This window comes from Apodemus sylvaticus, chromosome 10, assembly GCF_947179515.1.
Source record: "Apodemus sylvaticus chromosome 10, mApoSyl1.1, whole genome shotgun sequence".
Lineage (NCBI taxonomy): Eukaryota > Metazoa > Chordata > Mammalia > Rodentia > Muridae > Apodemus > Apodemus sylvaticus.
Window position 1 is genome coordinate 71,495,916 of NC_067481.1, and position 15,099 is coordinate 71,511,014.

Here is a 15,099-nt window from a genome sequence, read left to right on the forward strand (position 1 = left end):
AACAAAAAACAAAAACAAAAACAAAAAGAAAGCAAGTAAACAACAACAAAACAAAACAGAAAAAAAAAAACCCTAACTAAAGTCAAACCAAAGCTTAGGGCAATAAAAGTATACATTATACCTATGTATAAAAATTCTGAAAAAACAAAAGTATTTTTATTTGGGTTTTTTTTTCTTTCTTTTTGGGTTTTTCGAGACAGGGTTTCTCTGCATAGCCCTGGCTGTCCTGGAACTCACTATGTAGACCAGGCTGGCCTCGAACTCAGAAATCCGCCTGCCTCTGCCTCCCAGAGTACTGGGATTACAGGTGTGCACCACCACTGCCCGGCTAAAAGTAAGTATTTTTAAAATATTGAACATTGAGGTCTAGAGAGACAGCTCAGGGGTTAAGAGCACTGGCTGCTCTTTCAGAGGACTGGGGGCGGGTCAATTCCCAGTATCCATGTGGCAGCTCACAAGTGAATGTACCTCCAGTTGTGTGTGTGTGTGGGGGGGGGGGCGGTTAGTACCTCAGACAGACACATTCAGGCATAATACCAAAGCACATTTTTAAAAACCGAACATTGAAGCCGGGCGGTGGTGGTGCACGCCTGTAATCCCAGCACTTGGGAGGCAGAGGCAGGCAGATTTTTAAGTTTGAGGCCAGCCTGGTCTACAGAGTGAGTTCCAGGACAGCCAGGGCTACACAGAGAAACCCTGTCTCGAAAAGAACAAAAAAATAAAAAATAAAAAAATAAATTGAACATTGAAGCCAGTTGTGATAGGGCACACCTTCAATCTCAGCCCTTGGGAAGCAGAAGTGGAGGCAGAGGCAGAGGCAGGCAGATTTCTGTGAGTTTGAGGCCACCCTGATCTACACATCCGAGTTCCAGGACAGCCAGGGCTTCATTATGAGACCCGCTCTCAAAATTTAAAAACTCTGAACACAGGTTTTCATGGAAAAACTAGAAAGCCAACTACCCTTAAATGTATGGGACAGAGGTTATATTATTTCATGTGACTCAACTGATTGCTATAAGCTGGCCATGGGCAGAGTTAAGACTGTCGTCACTCAAGCAAGGCACCCTTAGTGGGCACTGCCATCTGTCCTAACTATAGTCCCACTGGCTCTCTTCCCAGCACTCAGCAACCTTTTGCTCACCTCCCTTTTGCTAAAGGTAAGCCAAGGCTGGCTATCAGGATGCCCCCCCCATTCTCAAACCATCATATAGAAGTGGTCTTTTAATAGAACACACACAATTTATGCCATCAACAGTTTATTCTTCCATTGCGTAAAACCACAGCACTCTGAAGTGTCCACAGCTACATCTCTGCTCAAGACTTATGCTAACAAATTTGTCCATTGAAAACCACACTTGTGGGAAGAAATCTCCAAATGAGCTACATTTACCTTGGTTTATGGCAACGACCAGTGAGTGTGTCCTTTACACCTATGGATACTGCACGCAGCACGCTCATCATCCACACACACACACTTCCCCCCGGCTCACACAATGTGCACCGAGTGGCACGGAAAGATTGGTCACATGAAGCGCCCTGCCCAGGCACTCTAAGGCCCACAGCATTGCTCTGCCAGGCAGGCTTGAGGCGTTGGAGCAGACCCCATGCTAACGACACGTGCACCTCGTCGCTATCATATCTTCGTATTCTTTGTAAGCAATGGAGCCGTCGGGTTCAATGGTCAACACACTCAGGGGGCTGTATTTGCCGGGCACACATGAAGGCCTTGGCACTGAGGGGTCCAGCTTCTCATAGATGATATTCTGGACCATGGTGTGCACAGGAGAGCCATACCGATGCCTGACCGCCCTGGGACAGTCCCCTTTACAGTACCTAGGGTTGTATCTGTGCGGGGCCACGATCCAGTTGTCCCATTTGAGCTGACTAAAACTCAGTCTGAAGTCATGGAGTTCACACTCGTTTTGGGGGAAAAGAAATTGTTTGAAGTACTCACTGAGGTTGAAGGATGCTGTAAGAGGTGGCCCCTTTGCTTCTGAGCGGATGGCTTTCTGCCCCCGACGGTGCCGGGGAGATCTTTCCACCGTAGCGGCAGCCTCCTCTTTCATAGAACGGGCAGCCACATTGGCCTGGCCGGGATGCTGTGAAGGCCTCCAGTTGGACTGAAGGGATTGCCATGAGTGGTAGGCCTGGGTACTTGTGTCGTTGAGATACAAGATGAGGGAGGGAGGCACCGAGAGAGGCACGTTAAACACTCCGTCCTCCGGGGCCTGGTCTTTGGTGCAGGTAAAATTGACAGACATGTGGATGCTCCTCTCGCTCGAGGCCACCAGGGGCTGAAGGAGGGAGGTCACATCGATCTCAATCCATCTGTGTTTCTTCAGGGTAAATGAGTATGGCGCTCTTGGCAGTGCCCTGCTGGAAGCCATGGGTTCCTTTACCATAAGGTCACACACACAGGTCACAGTGGAGGATGACGCAGCGGAGTTGTTCAGAGTGTAGAGCAAGACAGATTTGAGTAAGTGTTCCATGGCTGTCACCCGGTCCAGGTTAAAGAGCAGGTCCGCCATCGGCAGGGGCCCTGAGAAGAGAAGTTGCCAATAAGTAACGCTCGCAAACAAACTGAAGAGAGCAGGAGTGAGACAGGAATTCGTACTCTGCCATAGGCAGTTTCCCTCCTCCTCTACTTAAGCCTTAAAAAACCAAGGGAAGAAGGGAGCAAATAGAGAAAATACAGGGGGTCTGGGGATAACTCAGTGGTAGAGTTCTTGCTTGTGTGCACAAGGGCCCAGGGTCATGCTTTGGGTTGGGTAGGGCGCTCTGTTTGTCATACCATCACTTTAGAGGCTAAGGCAGATGGACTGCCACCGGCCACCACTACCTAATGAGATGGCCTCAGACACACTCGCTCAGGCACACACCTGGGCCTGGTAATCCACGCCTATACAGCAAGTACTTGGGAGGTAAAGGCCATCTTTGGCTATACAGCAAGTTTGAGGTCAGCCTGAGTTGGTTACATGAGGACCACCCCCGCCCCCACGCGCACTTTAAAATATCACACACACCCCAAACCCACACAGGATGGGTCAAGTCTTGGAAGGTAGAGGCAAGAAAGAGGACCAGAGGTTGAACGGCTCTTTTGGCTGTGGATTAAGTTCAAGACCAGCGAAGCTATCGAGAATGCGGGGCGGTGGGTAGAGCTCAGTGAGTAAGGACGAAGCCCCCCTAAACTTGAGGACTTGAGTTTGAACCCTAGATCTACACAGTGGAGGAAGAGAACCAACTTCTGAAAACTTTTCTCTAACCTCTCCACACGGAACCCTCATCCCCAGTTCACAAATGCAAGTAAATTTCATCTAAAAAAACCAGTGAGAACAGGTTTGATGTGGAAGAGAAGCCAGAGAATCATTACACCCTTTGGTTTCAGACCCACCAGGTTGCTCCAAACAGACAGCGGAGGAGAGGCTCTCCCTGTGTGCCATGGTCTACTCCCAGGAGACCACGGAGAGCAGCACTCACTAAGCCCAGAAGACATTCTTTTTTGTTGTTGTTGTTGTTGTTTTGGATTTGGTTTTTTCGAGACAGGGTTTCTCTGTGTAGCCCTGGCTGTTCTGGAACTCACTCTGTAGACCAGGCTGGCCTCGAACTCAGAAATCCACCTGCCTCTGCCTCCCAGAGTGCTGGGATTACAGGCGTGCGCCACCACCACCACCGGGCCTTTTTTTTTTTTTTTTAACTTATTTTATGCATATGAGTACACCACTATTGCTCTCTTCACACACACCAGAAGAGAGCATGAGATCCCATTACAGATGGTTGAGAGCCCCCATGTGGTTGCTGGGAATTGAACTCAGGACCTCTGGAAGAGCAGTCAGTGCTCTCAACCGCTGAGTCGTCTCTCCTGCCCCACCCCCACCCCAAGACATTCTAGCCCTGGATAAAAGTAGTCAATTGAGAACATTTGACTGCTGCTGTGGTAATCACACATTCTGAGATTGGAAACACACGGAGGCTATAAGGCTGCCGCAGTAAAGTGGGCGGGGGGTGGGGAGGGTGGCTTTGAACAGCCACAACTGCCCTGTACGGTTATGATGGTTTGGATGAACTGGTGGCGGATATATACGTGTTTCTGTCTGTGTGTCTGTCTGACTGTCTGTCTGTGTGTGTCTGTCTGTCTGTCTGTGTGTGTGTCTGTGTGTGTGTGTCTGTGTGTGTGTGTCTGTGTGTGTGTGTCTGTGTGTGTGTCTGTGTGTGTGTCTGTGTGTGTGTCTGTGTGCGTGTCTGTGTCCGTGTCTGTGTCCGTGTGTGTGTGTCTGTGTGTGTGTGTGTCTGTGTGTGTGTGTGTCTGTGTCTGTGTGTGTCTGTGTCTGTGTGTGTGTCTGGAGGTGGTAATGGACACTCTTTCTCCGTGAAGCACAAATGGAGGTTGAAAGACAGCTCATGGGAGCTGGTTCTTGTCAGGCTTGGTGGGAGAAGCCTTCATCTAACGAGTTATCTCCAATGCCCTGAGGTTTTTGTTTGCTTGTTTTGGTTTTTAAAAGCACAACTCTTTCTTACTAAACAGGTCCCCCATTGTTGGCTAATGCTTGGAGACTTGGGGTTTTGTTTGCTCATTTGTTGTTGGGACAGGGTCTCACTGTGGAGCCCTAGCTATCCTGGAGCTCACTCTGTAGACCAGGCTGGCCCTGAACTCAAAGAGATTAGCCTGCTCCTGGAATTGAAGTCATGTGTCACCGAACCCCACGTGAGTTTTGTTGGTACTAGAGGTCAAACTCCAGGCACCTGGTATATAGAACCTAAATGGGTGCTCGCTTCAGCAGCACATATACTAAAACTGGAACAATACAGAGAAGATTAGCGCGGCCCCTGCGCAAGGGAGAACATAAATGGTAACATATCTCAGCCATACTTTTTTTTTTAAGATGTACTGTGCAGATGGAAACTTTCCTCTTCCAGGAAAACAAGGGGAAATGTCCCACACCACCCACCACCGGATCAAAGGCAGGTTTTAGGCTCCGTGCTAGGCCAGCAGCGTGGTAGAATAAAAGAGATGCTAACTACCTCCAGAACTTCCTTTGGCCTTTCAAGACATTAGTCTCTTTTAGCCTTAACGCATTGAGCTGGTGTGATGCTGTGTGCCTGTAATCCCAGCCCTGGAGTGACTGAAGCAGCCACCGCAAGTTTGAGACGGTCTCAAAAAATAAGGAAACTTCAACAAGATAAAAATCTATCATATTAGTTTCTTAACTAAAGATGGTTTAGGTCGGACAGTGGTGGAGCACACACCTTTAATCCCAGCACTTGGGAGGAAGAGGCAGGCGTATTTCTGAGTTCGAGGCCAGCCTGGTTTATAGAGTTAGTTCCAGAACAGCCAGGGCTATACAGAGAAACCTTGTCTCGAAAACGAACAAATACATAGTTTAGGAAACAAATAAGTGTTGTAATCAATGCTATTGGCCAGGGATAAAGTAGCAGAGGGTGTAGGTAGCATATGTGACGCCCCCCCCCAACACCCATTTAATCCTTAGTACCACCACACCAAAAAAAAAAAAAAAGAACTCTTTTAAAAGTGCCAAGTTTAAAAAAAAATTTTTTTTGTTTCAGTCAGATACTGAGAATCCTGCAAAATAAAATTCACATGATGGTGAAAACCTGTGTGACTCCCAATACTCAAGGAGCTGAGGCAGGAGGATGCAGAGTTTTGAGTATAGCCAGGGTAAGGTCTTGCCTCAGAACAAACCCAAATCAAAGCCTGGCTCCGTCTAGTAACAGAAACGGGAAAGCTCCGGTCTTGTCTGCCAGCGCAGCAGAGCAAGCTCCTCTTACCCACCTGTCGCCTGGTTGCTGGGAGCCTGCTTCTGCTGGGCGCAGGGGCTGAAGAGCCGGACGGTATTGTAGAGGTGACTTCGGCTGGGCTTAGGAACGCCCTCTTTGGTAGCATACGTCTTATAGAGCTTTTTCATGTAGTAGAGTGCTCTGGAGTCAGGCTGCAGCTTAGGGGTCTCACCTCGCCTATCAGATAGAACCTTAAAGAGGGGGGGCAAGAGGCCGGAACTGTCAGTGCCATCCACAGGCAGCAGCAAGGACCAGGGGTCTGCCTCAGACTCCACGCTTTCACTGGCTCCAGCCTGGGATTCTCCTGCAGAAGCCTGAGAGCTAAGGCTAGCAAGAACACACAGCCAGGCCAAGCAGCAAACCCCCAACAGGAATTTGCTGGGAAGTGCCATGGCTTGGGAGAACTAAGAAGGAAAGCATCTCCCCATGTCAGTCTTCTTTCGAAAGGTCAGGAAGGCCCTGGCGTGGTCCTTAAATAAAATCTAGGTGTGGAAGACTAACTTCACTTCCGTAATCAGACCTCAAGGATGCCTAGCTGTAGATCACTTTTTATCAGCTCTACAGCAGTCAGCTGACAACACGGTTTTATCCAATTTGGTCTCATTAGATACAGATTTATCTACTTATTTGGCTTTCTTTTCCTGTTTCTCCTGACATTGACTTCAAAGCCAAGCGTCATCACCCTAATGGCCTACTTTTACAGCTGAGAGCCTGACAGAAACCCAAGGAATTATAAAACAAAACCTCTTAGGGCTGGAGATGTAACTGTAGAAATATTAGGTTTGGTTTTTTTTCTCTTGATTCACCATCTATCTCTATAGTTCCCACTTCTAGGTGCTTAGAATAACTGATCTCTTACTGCACAGTGAATCAGAGAGACAGAAAGTCACGATGGGTTCCGAAGTTCCAGTGACGTGAGGCTGCTCAGCCTGTCCAAAAGTTGGCACAAGACAACAGATGCTTGCAGTGTGCTTTAAAAGAGGATGCCCCCCCCCGCCCCCCCCCCCGCCCCTTGTGGGGGGGCAGGTGTGGCGGTGCATGCCTTTAATCCCAGAATTTAGGAGACACAGGCAGGTGGATCTCTGTGGGTTCAAGGCCAGCCTAGTCTACATAGAGAGTTCTAGGACAGCTACAGTTACATAATGTGGAGACCCAGTCTTGAAATAAAAAGATGACATCATCTTTAACCTTGACCAATTAAAAAATACAATATCTTGGGGCCAGAGAGATGAAGACTTGGCAGTTAAGGGCACTGGTTCCTCTTCCTAGAACAAACTATTTGGCTCAGGACCATTTGTAATCCCACTGCCAGGGAATCCAATGCTTTTCTATGGCATCCTTAGGAATGCAAAGCCCAAATATAAAATGAAAATAAACAAATCTTTTTATAAAAATTCACAATATCTACCTGGAATGGCAAGATAGCAACTTGCCTCCAAGCCTAATGACCAAAAATTTCAGTCCAAAATGCATGAATTCAACCCTTGTGATCCATAAGGTAAAAGGGGAGAAGAGACCCCTACAGATTATCTTCTGACTTACACCCCTAGCCCTCGTATACCAAATACATATTTTAAAATGTAATGGCAGTACAATATCTTGATGCCCTTGTTTTGGTCTACAACTCACTTGACCATTGGTTAAAAAGTTTTGAGACATCAGCAAGTGCTATAAATAAAACGTCTTATTTATTTTTTAACCAACCACGCAGATGGCAGAAATCACGACAGTGTTTTAGTTCTTGATTAAAGTGTTTGTGTTCCTGCCTTGGAGGTGAGGTCAAGCTGGATAATGCTTAAGGAAAATCGGGAGTGGGGCTAGGGGGTGCAGGTGCACCATAAAAGGAGGGGCTATCTAGCTCCCCTTGGAAGGAGACTATCTCTCTTGGGAGAAAGTCAAAACACACTAATAACACAGGATAAAAAATCAGTTTGCCCAGCACCAGATTGATAAACCTGACGTATCCTTGCAAAACTGAAGCGCACTGCCAAACCGCCTGTTTGATTGTCAGATTATTTACAGCCAGCCATCCATTTTCAACCACCGAGAGGAGGAAAAGGTCGCTGTGTCCCACCGGATACTCTGAGTCCCACGGGATACTATCAGTTAGGAGAACGCGCCTTAGAAAAAACACAACAGCTCCTTACAGAGTCTGGGCTTGATGACACACACAACCCAATCCCACCACTTTCTCTTTGGCTCCTGTCACTTGTCTGACAACTGCCAAACTCGTGGCTGAACCAGAAACGTTTATGTTACCTACATAACCTATGTTATGTTATCTACAGCCTGCCAGTGGCTTGCTAGGCAGTGTGTCTAGCTCCAGATCTGTGTCTCTAATTTTGTACTGCGGTCAGTGAGGGCCCAGCCCCCTTTTGATTACGGGGACCACTAAGGAACAGCAGGAGAACCAGAACAAGTCTTTTTTATTTTTTTAGTATATGTAAGTCCAATGTAGCTGTCTTCAGACACACCAGAAGAGGGCATCATATCTTGTTACAGATGGTTGTGAGCCACCATGTGGTTGCTGGGATTTGAACTCAGGACCTTTGGAAGGGCAGTCAGTGCTCTTGCCCGCTGAGCCATCTCTCTTTATTTTTGAGCAGCTCTCCGTTTTGTTATTCACAGGCCTGGTACAGAGCGAAAAGGACCGCCTCTTGGAACGCCCAGGTGCTCCTAAGACCCGCCCATAATCCTAATCTACGCCCTCTGCACCTATAGGCCCCGCCCCGTGCCCACTCCAGACAAGAACCTTACGGGCGGGCGTATCTGCCTAAGATCCCTAGGGGACCTCTAAGCCTCCACTTGCTCCCCAAAGCCCCGCCCTCTCACCTCCAGGCCCCCATTCCTCTTCAAGCCCCGCCCCCTAGCAAGATCAACCCCTCCCGTGCTTGCACCACATACCCGTAAGCCCACAAGCATCTCTATAAACTCCACCCACGTGTCTCTCTTAGGGTCGGTTCTACACCCTCTTGGTATTGATCCTTTGCAGCTACCCGGACGGTCAGGCCACGTCCACCAGGTCAACTGCCATTCCCTTTACGTCTCCCCCTCGAGATAGAAAGAAAATGGTAGTTCCCGGAAATGACGTCGCGATCTCCAGGATGGCTTCCGTTCTTCCCGGAAGTGACGTGCAAAAGCCGGCTCAACGCTGTGGAGGTAGAGGTGACCGGGTAGAGGGTCGGTGTGAGGCCGTGGGAGTGTTTTTTTTTTGCGAGACTGAGCCACGCGCCTATCTTCTGTACCTCAGGGCCGCCGTCACCATGGGCCGGGAGTTTGGGAACCTGACGCGGATTCGGCACGTGATCTCCTACAGCTTGTCGCCCTTTGAGCAGCGCGCCTTCCCGAACTATTTCAGCAAAGGCATCCCCAACGTTCTGCGCCGCACTCGCGAGCGCATCCTGCGCGTGGCGCCGCGTGAGTGCGGGGCGGGCGGGGTACGGCCGCGCGCACCTTTCTTTCCAACATCTTCGACAGGCATGGAGTTCTTATCATATCGAAATGACTGGCCTAAGGTCACTTGGGTGACTCCAGCGTCTCCCTCTGAGGTCATCGCTGTCCACTATCGGTGATGAAAGGCTGATGCAATCAATGTCTTGTGTTAGATTTAGATATGCAGCCGATTTTGCTGACGGTTTCATGGCTTTGTGGATATGGCAAGAACCCGTGAAAGGTGCCCTTAAATTTGATGGAGAGGTTGAGGCCCGAACTTGCTGTAGAAGCCAGGCTGGCCTCAAACTTAAGATCTTACTGCCTTGTCCTCAGGACTGTTGGCTGGGATTGTAGGCATGCGCCAGCACAACATTTTGTTTGTTTAAATGGTGAAGATTATGTTAGGTGAATTTTATGAAAATATTTTTATTTGGTGTTAAGTAGGAGAGAGACATCTTCCTGGGTTGATAGCTTAGCTTTGGTTGCTTATAAAATGGTTGTGAAATATAACCATTTTGAACCTCGTTTTAAAAGTAGTTTCTGGTCATAATAATAGTGCCTGCGTTTAATCCCTGAGACAGAAGCAGGTGGATCTACATAGTTTGAGGGAGTTCCAGGCCAGCAAGGGCCTTATACTGAGAGCCTGTCTCAATACAGCAATAGAAACGTAGGGCTGGGGATGGCTCATGGCCTAGCTTCTGTTCCCAGCACCCATATGGTGGCTTACAACCACCTGTGACTTCCTTCCTAAGGGATCTGCTCTTCTCTTACTACCTTAGTCACCTCAGTATGCCCTGAGCCATAGCACAGGGCGTGCATGTGGCTGCACAAACACACATACAGGTGGGAATGCTCATAAAATATGGAAAGCAAAGGCCGGGCACGCACGCCTTTAATCCCAGTGCTCAGGAGGCAGAGGCAGGCAGATCTCTGCTGCAGACAGCCTGGTCTCCAGTGTCTGAGCCACATAAGTCATAAAAAAGACCCTTCTCGCAGCACTTGGGAGGCAGTGTCAGGCGGATCCCTGAGTTCAGGGACAGCCAGGGTTACACACAGAAACTCTTTCCCCAAAACCAAACAAAAAGTTAAAGCTAGGAATAATAGAAGGATGGGCTTCCGGGATGGGTTGAAAGTCAGAAATGAGGATGTGGTGCATGACAGAGGTGGGTGGATCTCTTGTTTGAGGCCAGTCTGTCTACATAATGAGACCATATCAAAAACAAAACAAAAACAAAAGAAGGACTGGGAGCTGGAGAGCTGGTACATTGGTTATGGCACATGTACTTGATGACAGGTGTGGTTCCCAGCACCCATATGGTGGCTTATTACCATCTGTATAACTCTAGTTCCATGCATCCAACATCTGGCCCCCAGGGCACTACATGCATATGTGGTACAGAATCATACGTGCACACACACCCCTACACACACACTAATAAAATAGAAATTTTGTAAAAAGTTGTAGCTCACAGCTCCCTGTGTTGATTCCTACAGCGTTTGTAGTGGTCTACCTGATCTATACATGGGGAAACCAGGAGTTTGAGCAGTCCAAAAGGAAGAATCCAGCCATGTACGAAAATGACAAGTGAGCGACTTGCACCTGGATGACAGTCCCCTGCCTTTGAAAGACCCTTCTCTGGGAGAGGAATCTACACTGTAGTCTTGAGGACAATAAACTACTTATGGACTTCCTTTGTGACTTTGTGTGCTTATTTGAGATAAGGTCCCACTGTGTGTCCCTGAATGGCCTGGATCTAAGAAGTCTGCCTGCCTCTGCCTTCTGAGTCATGGTGTTCACTACCATGCACAGCACAACTTTGTTTTGTTTGGTTTTACAAGCAGAGTCCTTGATGGGACTGGTAATGTTCAAGTTCATGGCAAACCACTCCTGAAGGGGGTTGGGTAATTGTGGCGTGGAACCTGGAGTGCAGGTTCCCACCCCTCTGCTACCATCACAACCATAAGGTCTAGAGATGACACTGTAATTAGGGTGTCAGGTGGATTTTCTAGACACAAATGAACTTTTAACTCAACGGCAGCCTTTGAAGTAAGCATTCTAATCCCTTTGCTGATGAGGAATCATAGCTTAAGTACTTTGCCCAGAATCATATGACAGTGAGTTGATAGAGCCAGGTACCAGTGTGATCTTAAAACCAAGCCATGCTACCTTCCTTAGCCTGAGGGATTTCATCTTTGAAAGGAGAACATGAGGCAATCCCTTGACTGCTACAGCCAAGGTCTGGGAACCATGGTTGCTTTTGTGTGGTGGAGCCAATCCAGCTGTAGCTTTTAGTCACTGTGGACCACAGAGGCTGAGAAGATCTGTCCCTTTGTGGGAAAGATATACCACCTGCTCTAGAGGCTTTGGATGTCTCTAATTTCTCTTCACCTGGAGATGATAGGGAGGCTATGGTTGGCAGTCCAGAGCTGGCCCTGTCATTTGGCTAAGGACAAATTGCAGACTACAGCAACTCACAGTTCAATGCCTGACTCTCAGACTTTTTTGCCTGATGGCTACCTAGTACCAAAAGTTCTCAGAAGAGAACAAATTACTTCCAATGATAGTTACTTAGACTATGAGGCAGGATGGGAAATAGCTGTGTTTGACATAGTCGTTGGTTCTCAACCTCCCTAATGCAAGCCTTAATATATTCTTAAGGTTGTGGTGACCTCAATCATGAAATTATTTTTGTTGATACTTCATAACTAATTTTGTTACTGTTATAAATTATAATGTAAATTGTTTTCTGGTAGTCCTTAGGGACCCCTGTGAAAGGGTTGTTCAATTTCAGGGCTTGTGACCCACGGGATGAGAGCCACTGCCTTAAACTGTCGTGTCTGCAGCCTTCAGTGTCTTATCTATAAAATGTATCAACAGACAGTGCTAGGGTTGTCTTTATCGGAGATGGTAAAATGAATGACCCCAGGGCTGTACATCACATCCAGTCCAGTTTCCCTGATTGGCTCTGTCCAGATTTATCCTGAATGGTCTTAAAACACACAAGTCACAGACTTAGGAATCTGAAATAGCTAGACTTGGTGGTGTATGCCTTTAATCCCAGCTCTCGGGAGGCAGAGTTCCAAGACAGCCTTGGCTATTACACACAGAAGCTTCGCCAGGCGGTGGTGGCACATGCCTTTAATCCCAGCACTCTGGGAGGCAGAGGTAGGCCGACTTCTGAGTTTGAGGCCAGCCTGGTCTACAGAGTGAGTTCCAGGACAGCCAGGGCCCAGGGCTACACAGAGAAACCCTGTCTCAGAGAAAAAAAAAAAACCAAATCCAAAAAACCAAAATCCAAAAACCAAAACAAAACAAAAAAACCTGAAATAAGCTGCAAAGCCCCAGGAGGTGGAGGCACAGCTGCATCCATCATGCCTTTGGACACAGCAGCTCAGAAAAGTAGCTTTTCTTAGCCCAGAGCAGATGAGTCTTTTGGTTTGACCCTTTAAAAATATATATTATTGTATGTGGAGGTCAGAGGACAGCTTTGTGAGGTCAGTTCTCTCCTTCCACCTTTAACTGAATTCCAGGAATCAAACCTGGGCGGCTGGGCTTGGACAGCAAGCACCTCATGGCAGTGCCACCCCTCTGACCACTGTGAATCTGCTGAGATGACTGCCATAGGGCTCTGATGTTCAGAAGTTCTGCTCAAGGCTGACATGGTTAAGGCTATTTTCGACCTGTCCCTCACAGACTTTCCCCTTGGAGCTTAGAGGCAGGAGCCTGGGATGTGTGACAGGTGTCCGGTGACTCTGACTTTATGTGATGTAGGACCTAGGGCTACTTTAGGGACTTGTTCTTTTTATTTAAAGGCTACATTTAAATAAACAACAAACTTCTTGGGGGCTGGAGAGATGGCTCAGTGGTTAAGAGCACTAACTGTTCTTCCAAAGGTCCTGAGTTCAAATCCCAGCAACCACATGGTGGCTCACAACAATCTGTAATGATCTCACACCCTCTTCTGGAAAGATCTGAAGATAGCTACAGTGTACTCTCATATAATAAGTAAATAAATCTTTAAAAACAAACTTCTTTATTATTTTATGTCTACTGGTGTTTTGCATGCCTGCATGTCTAGAGGAGGGTGTCAGAATTCCTAGAACTGGAGCACAGACAGCTGTGAGCTGCCATGTGGCTGCTGGGAGTTGGACATGGGTCCTTGGAAGAGGAGCCAGTGCTCTTAACCACTGAGTTATCTTTCCAGCCCTAGGAACTTGTTCTGTTTATAGAGATTCACAAAGGACAATATAAATCAACCTCCCCCCTTCACACACACACACACACAGACACAAAGAGCGAGCCCTAGGATTGCAAACATGCTGCCACTCCTGGCTTGTTGCATGGGCGCCGGCGTGGGTGTTGGTGATCTGAACTTAGGTCCTCCTGTTTGTGTGGCAGTACTTTACCAAGTAAGCCATTTCCCTATCTCCTTGAGTCAAGCCTTTTAAGGAAGAAGGAAAGGCCCATGCTATGGCCCATGTCTCAGATACCCACGGCCTCCAGACCTAAGATACGACTCTTCCGTCTGCTGTGATGCAAGCATTTGCTCCATTTAACTCTTGGCAAGGCCTATGTTCCGGTCCCCAGACAGCTCTCCCATATGGGCTGCAGTCTGGGGAAGAGAGCTCACTTCATCCTGCCAGTATTGTAGTCAGGACATAGGCAGACCTACATAGGACAGGCCCAGACACCTGCCAGTTCCAGCCAGAAAGCAAATACACTTTGACCCTTTGTTGAAATGTTACCTGGAAACATTTTTCTATTTCAAAGTCTTTTACCTTCTATAGGCACCTCTTGCTCAGGAATAACACTAAAGTGTCCCATGACTGCCACGATCTTCCCCCCTCCCCCCCGACCTGGAAGGCATTCAGCTAGTTACTCAGTGTCTCCCGTTTCTCCTTTTTTCCAGCACTCTTCTCTGAACGATCCCTGGGGTTGTACCTGGAGTGAGCAAGCTCTCGCCTGCAAACCTGTTAGTAGTCTCTCTTGTCAATTAACCATTTGAATCCCAAAATGTGTCCACGAGGCCTGAGACCTACTCTCATCTCACGTCAGAACAAAAGACTAAACCTAAAGACAGGAAGGGCTGGCCTGTGGAGCTTCTGACTCCCAGTCAAGAATTCTTGTATTATGGCTGAAAGTAGAGCAGCCAAGGCCTATGAGGAAGGAGCTCATAGCTCTTCATTTAGCAACATATTTGATAGGAGATAGCAGATGGATTGTTTATATTTGGGGCAGAGCATAGCTCCCACATTCCCTTTAAATGCAGGTTTTGTTGAATGTCGAATAACTTGCGCCTACCGCCTCATTCCTTGGGGAAGAGGGTGGGCCTGCAGATGGTTTGACTCTGGAGGCCTTGGACAGTGTTGCCCCCATGAGGATGAATGATCTTTTTCCTGTGCAAAGGGCATGAGGCTTCAGGCCCTTTCCCTTGACTGGGCTATGATGAACTTAAGGAACAACACAAAAGGCTATTTTGATTTTGTTCGGGGCAAAGGAAGGCAGCACTAGAAGAGTGGAAGAAGAACTCATCTTTTGGATGGGTTGCATGTCTGAGCCCTGGTGAGAGAGGCTGGCACTGAGCCCACAGGCCTGATTCTAGGACATCACGTTGTTCCGTCTTGCTTACCTAATCACATCTGTGTTCTTACTCAATGCTCACTGGGTCACCACATAGCCTCTCTCCAACTCTGCACAAGTTCCCATTAGTCTTCTAGTCCTGAACTGGCAGGATTTACTGGTTGTTTAGTAGGCAGGTCTACTCAAAGACTTTTTTTTTTTTTTAAAACACAGAGTTTCTCTGTGTAGCCTTCAGGGAACTCACTATGTAGACTAGACTGTCCTTGACCCTGGAGATCCACCTGTCTCTGCCT

At 47.8% G+C, this 15,099-nt stretch overlaps 2 protein-coding genes and 1 non-coding gene across 4 annotated transcripts; 2 read left to right on the forward strand and 1 right to left on the reverse strand.

Annotated features, from left to right (window-relative positions):
• Window positions 1–1,303: 1,303 nt before the first annotated feature.
• Gdf9 (growth differentiation factor 9) lies at window positions 1,304–6,185 on the reverse strand. The gene is made up of 2 exons (XM_052197304.1): window positions 5,789–6,185; window positions 1,304–2,539 (listed from the first exon to the last, which is right to left on the reverse strand). Exons 1-2 carry the CDS (start codon window positions 6,183–6,185, stop codon window positions 1,608–1,610), a joined length of 1,329 nt encoding a protein of 442 aa, XP_052053264.1. The 3' UTR covers window positions 1,304–1,607.
• Window positions 4,763–4,871, forward strand: LOC127695631 (U6 spliceosomal RNA). The gene has a single exon (XR_007980014.1). It is a non-coding gene; the product is annotated as a U6 spliceosomal RNA (small nuclear RNA).
• A 2,721-nt stretch (window positions 6,186–8,906) lies between the features above and the next one.
• Window positions 8,907–10,917, forward strand: LOC127695271 (cytochrome b-c1 complex subunit 8). Of its 2 annotated transcripts, XM_052197312.1 has the most exons (3): window positions 8,907–8,952; window positions 9,044–9,210; window positions 10,720–10,917. In XM_052197312.1, exons 2-3 carry the CDS (start codon window positions 9,057–9,059, stop codon window positions 10,812–10,814), a joined length of 249 nt encoding a protein of 82 aa, XP_052053272.1. In that variant the 5' UTR covers window positions 8,907–8,952; window positions 9,044–9,056; the 3' UTR covers window positions 10,815–10,917. The 2 variants fall into 2 exon arrangements, with proteins under 2 accessions (XP_052053272.1, XP_052053271.1); XM_052197311.1 differs by lacking the exon at window positions 8,907–8,952 and having other exon boundaries at window positions 8,959–9,210.
• The last annotated feature ends 4,182 nt before the right edge of the window (window positions 10,918–15,099 follow it).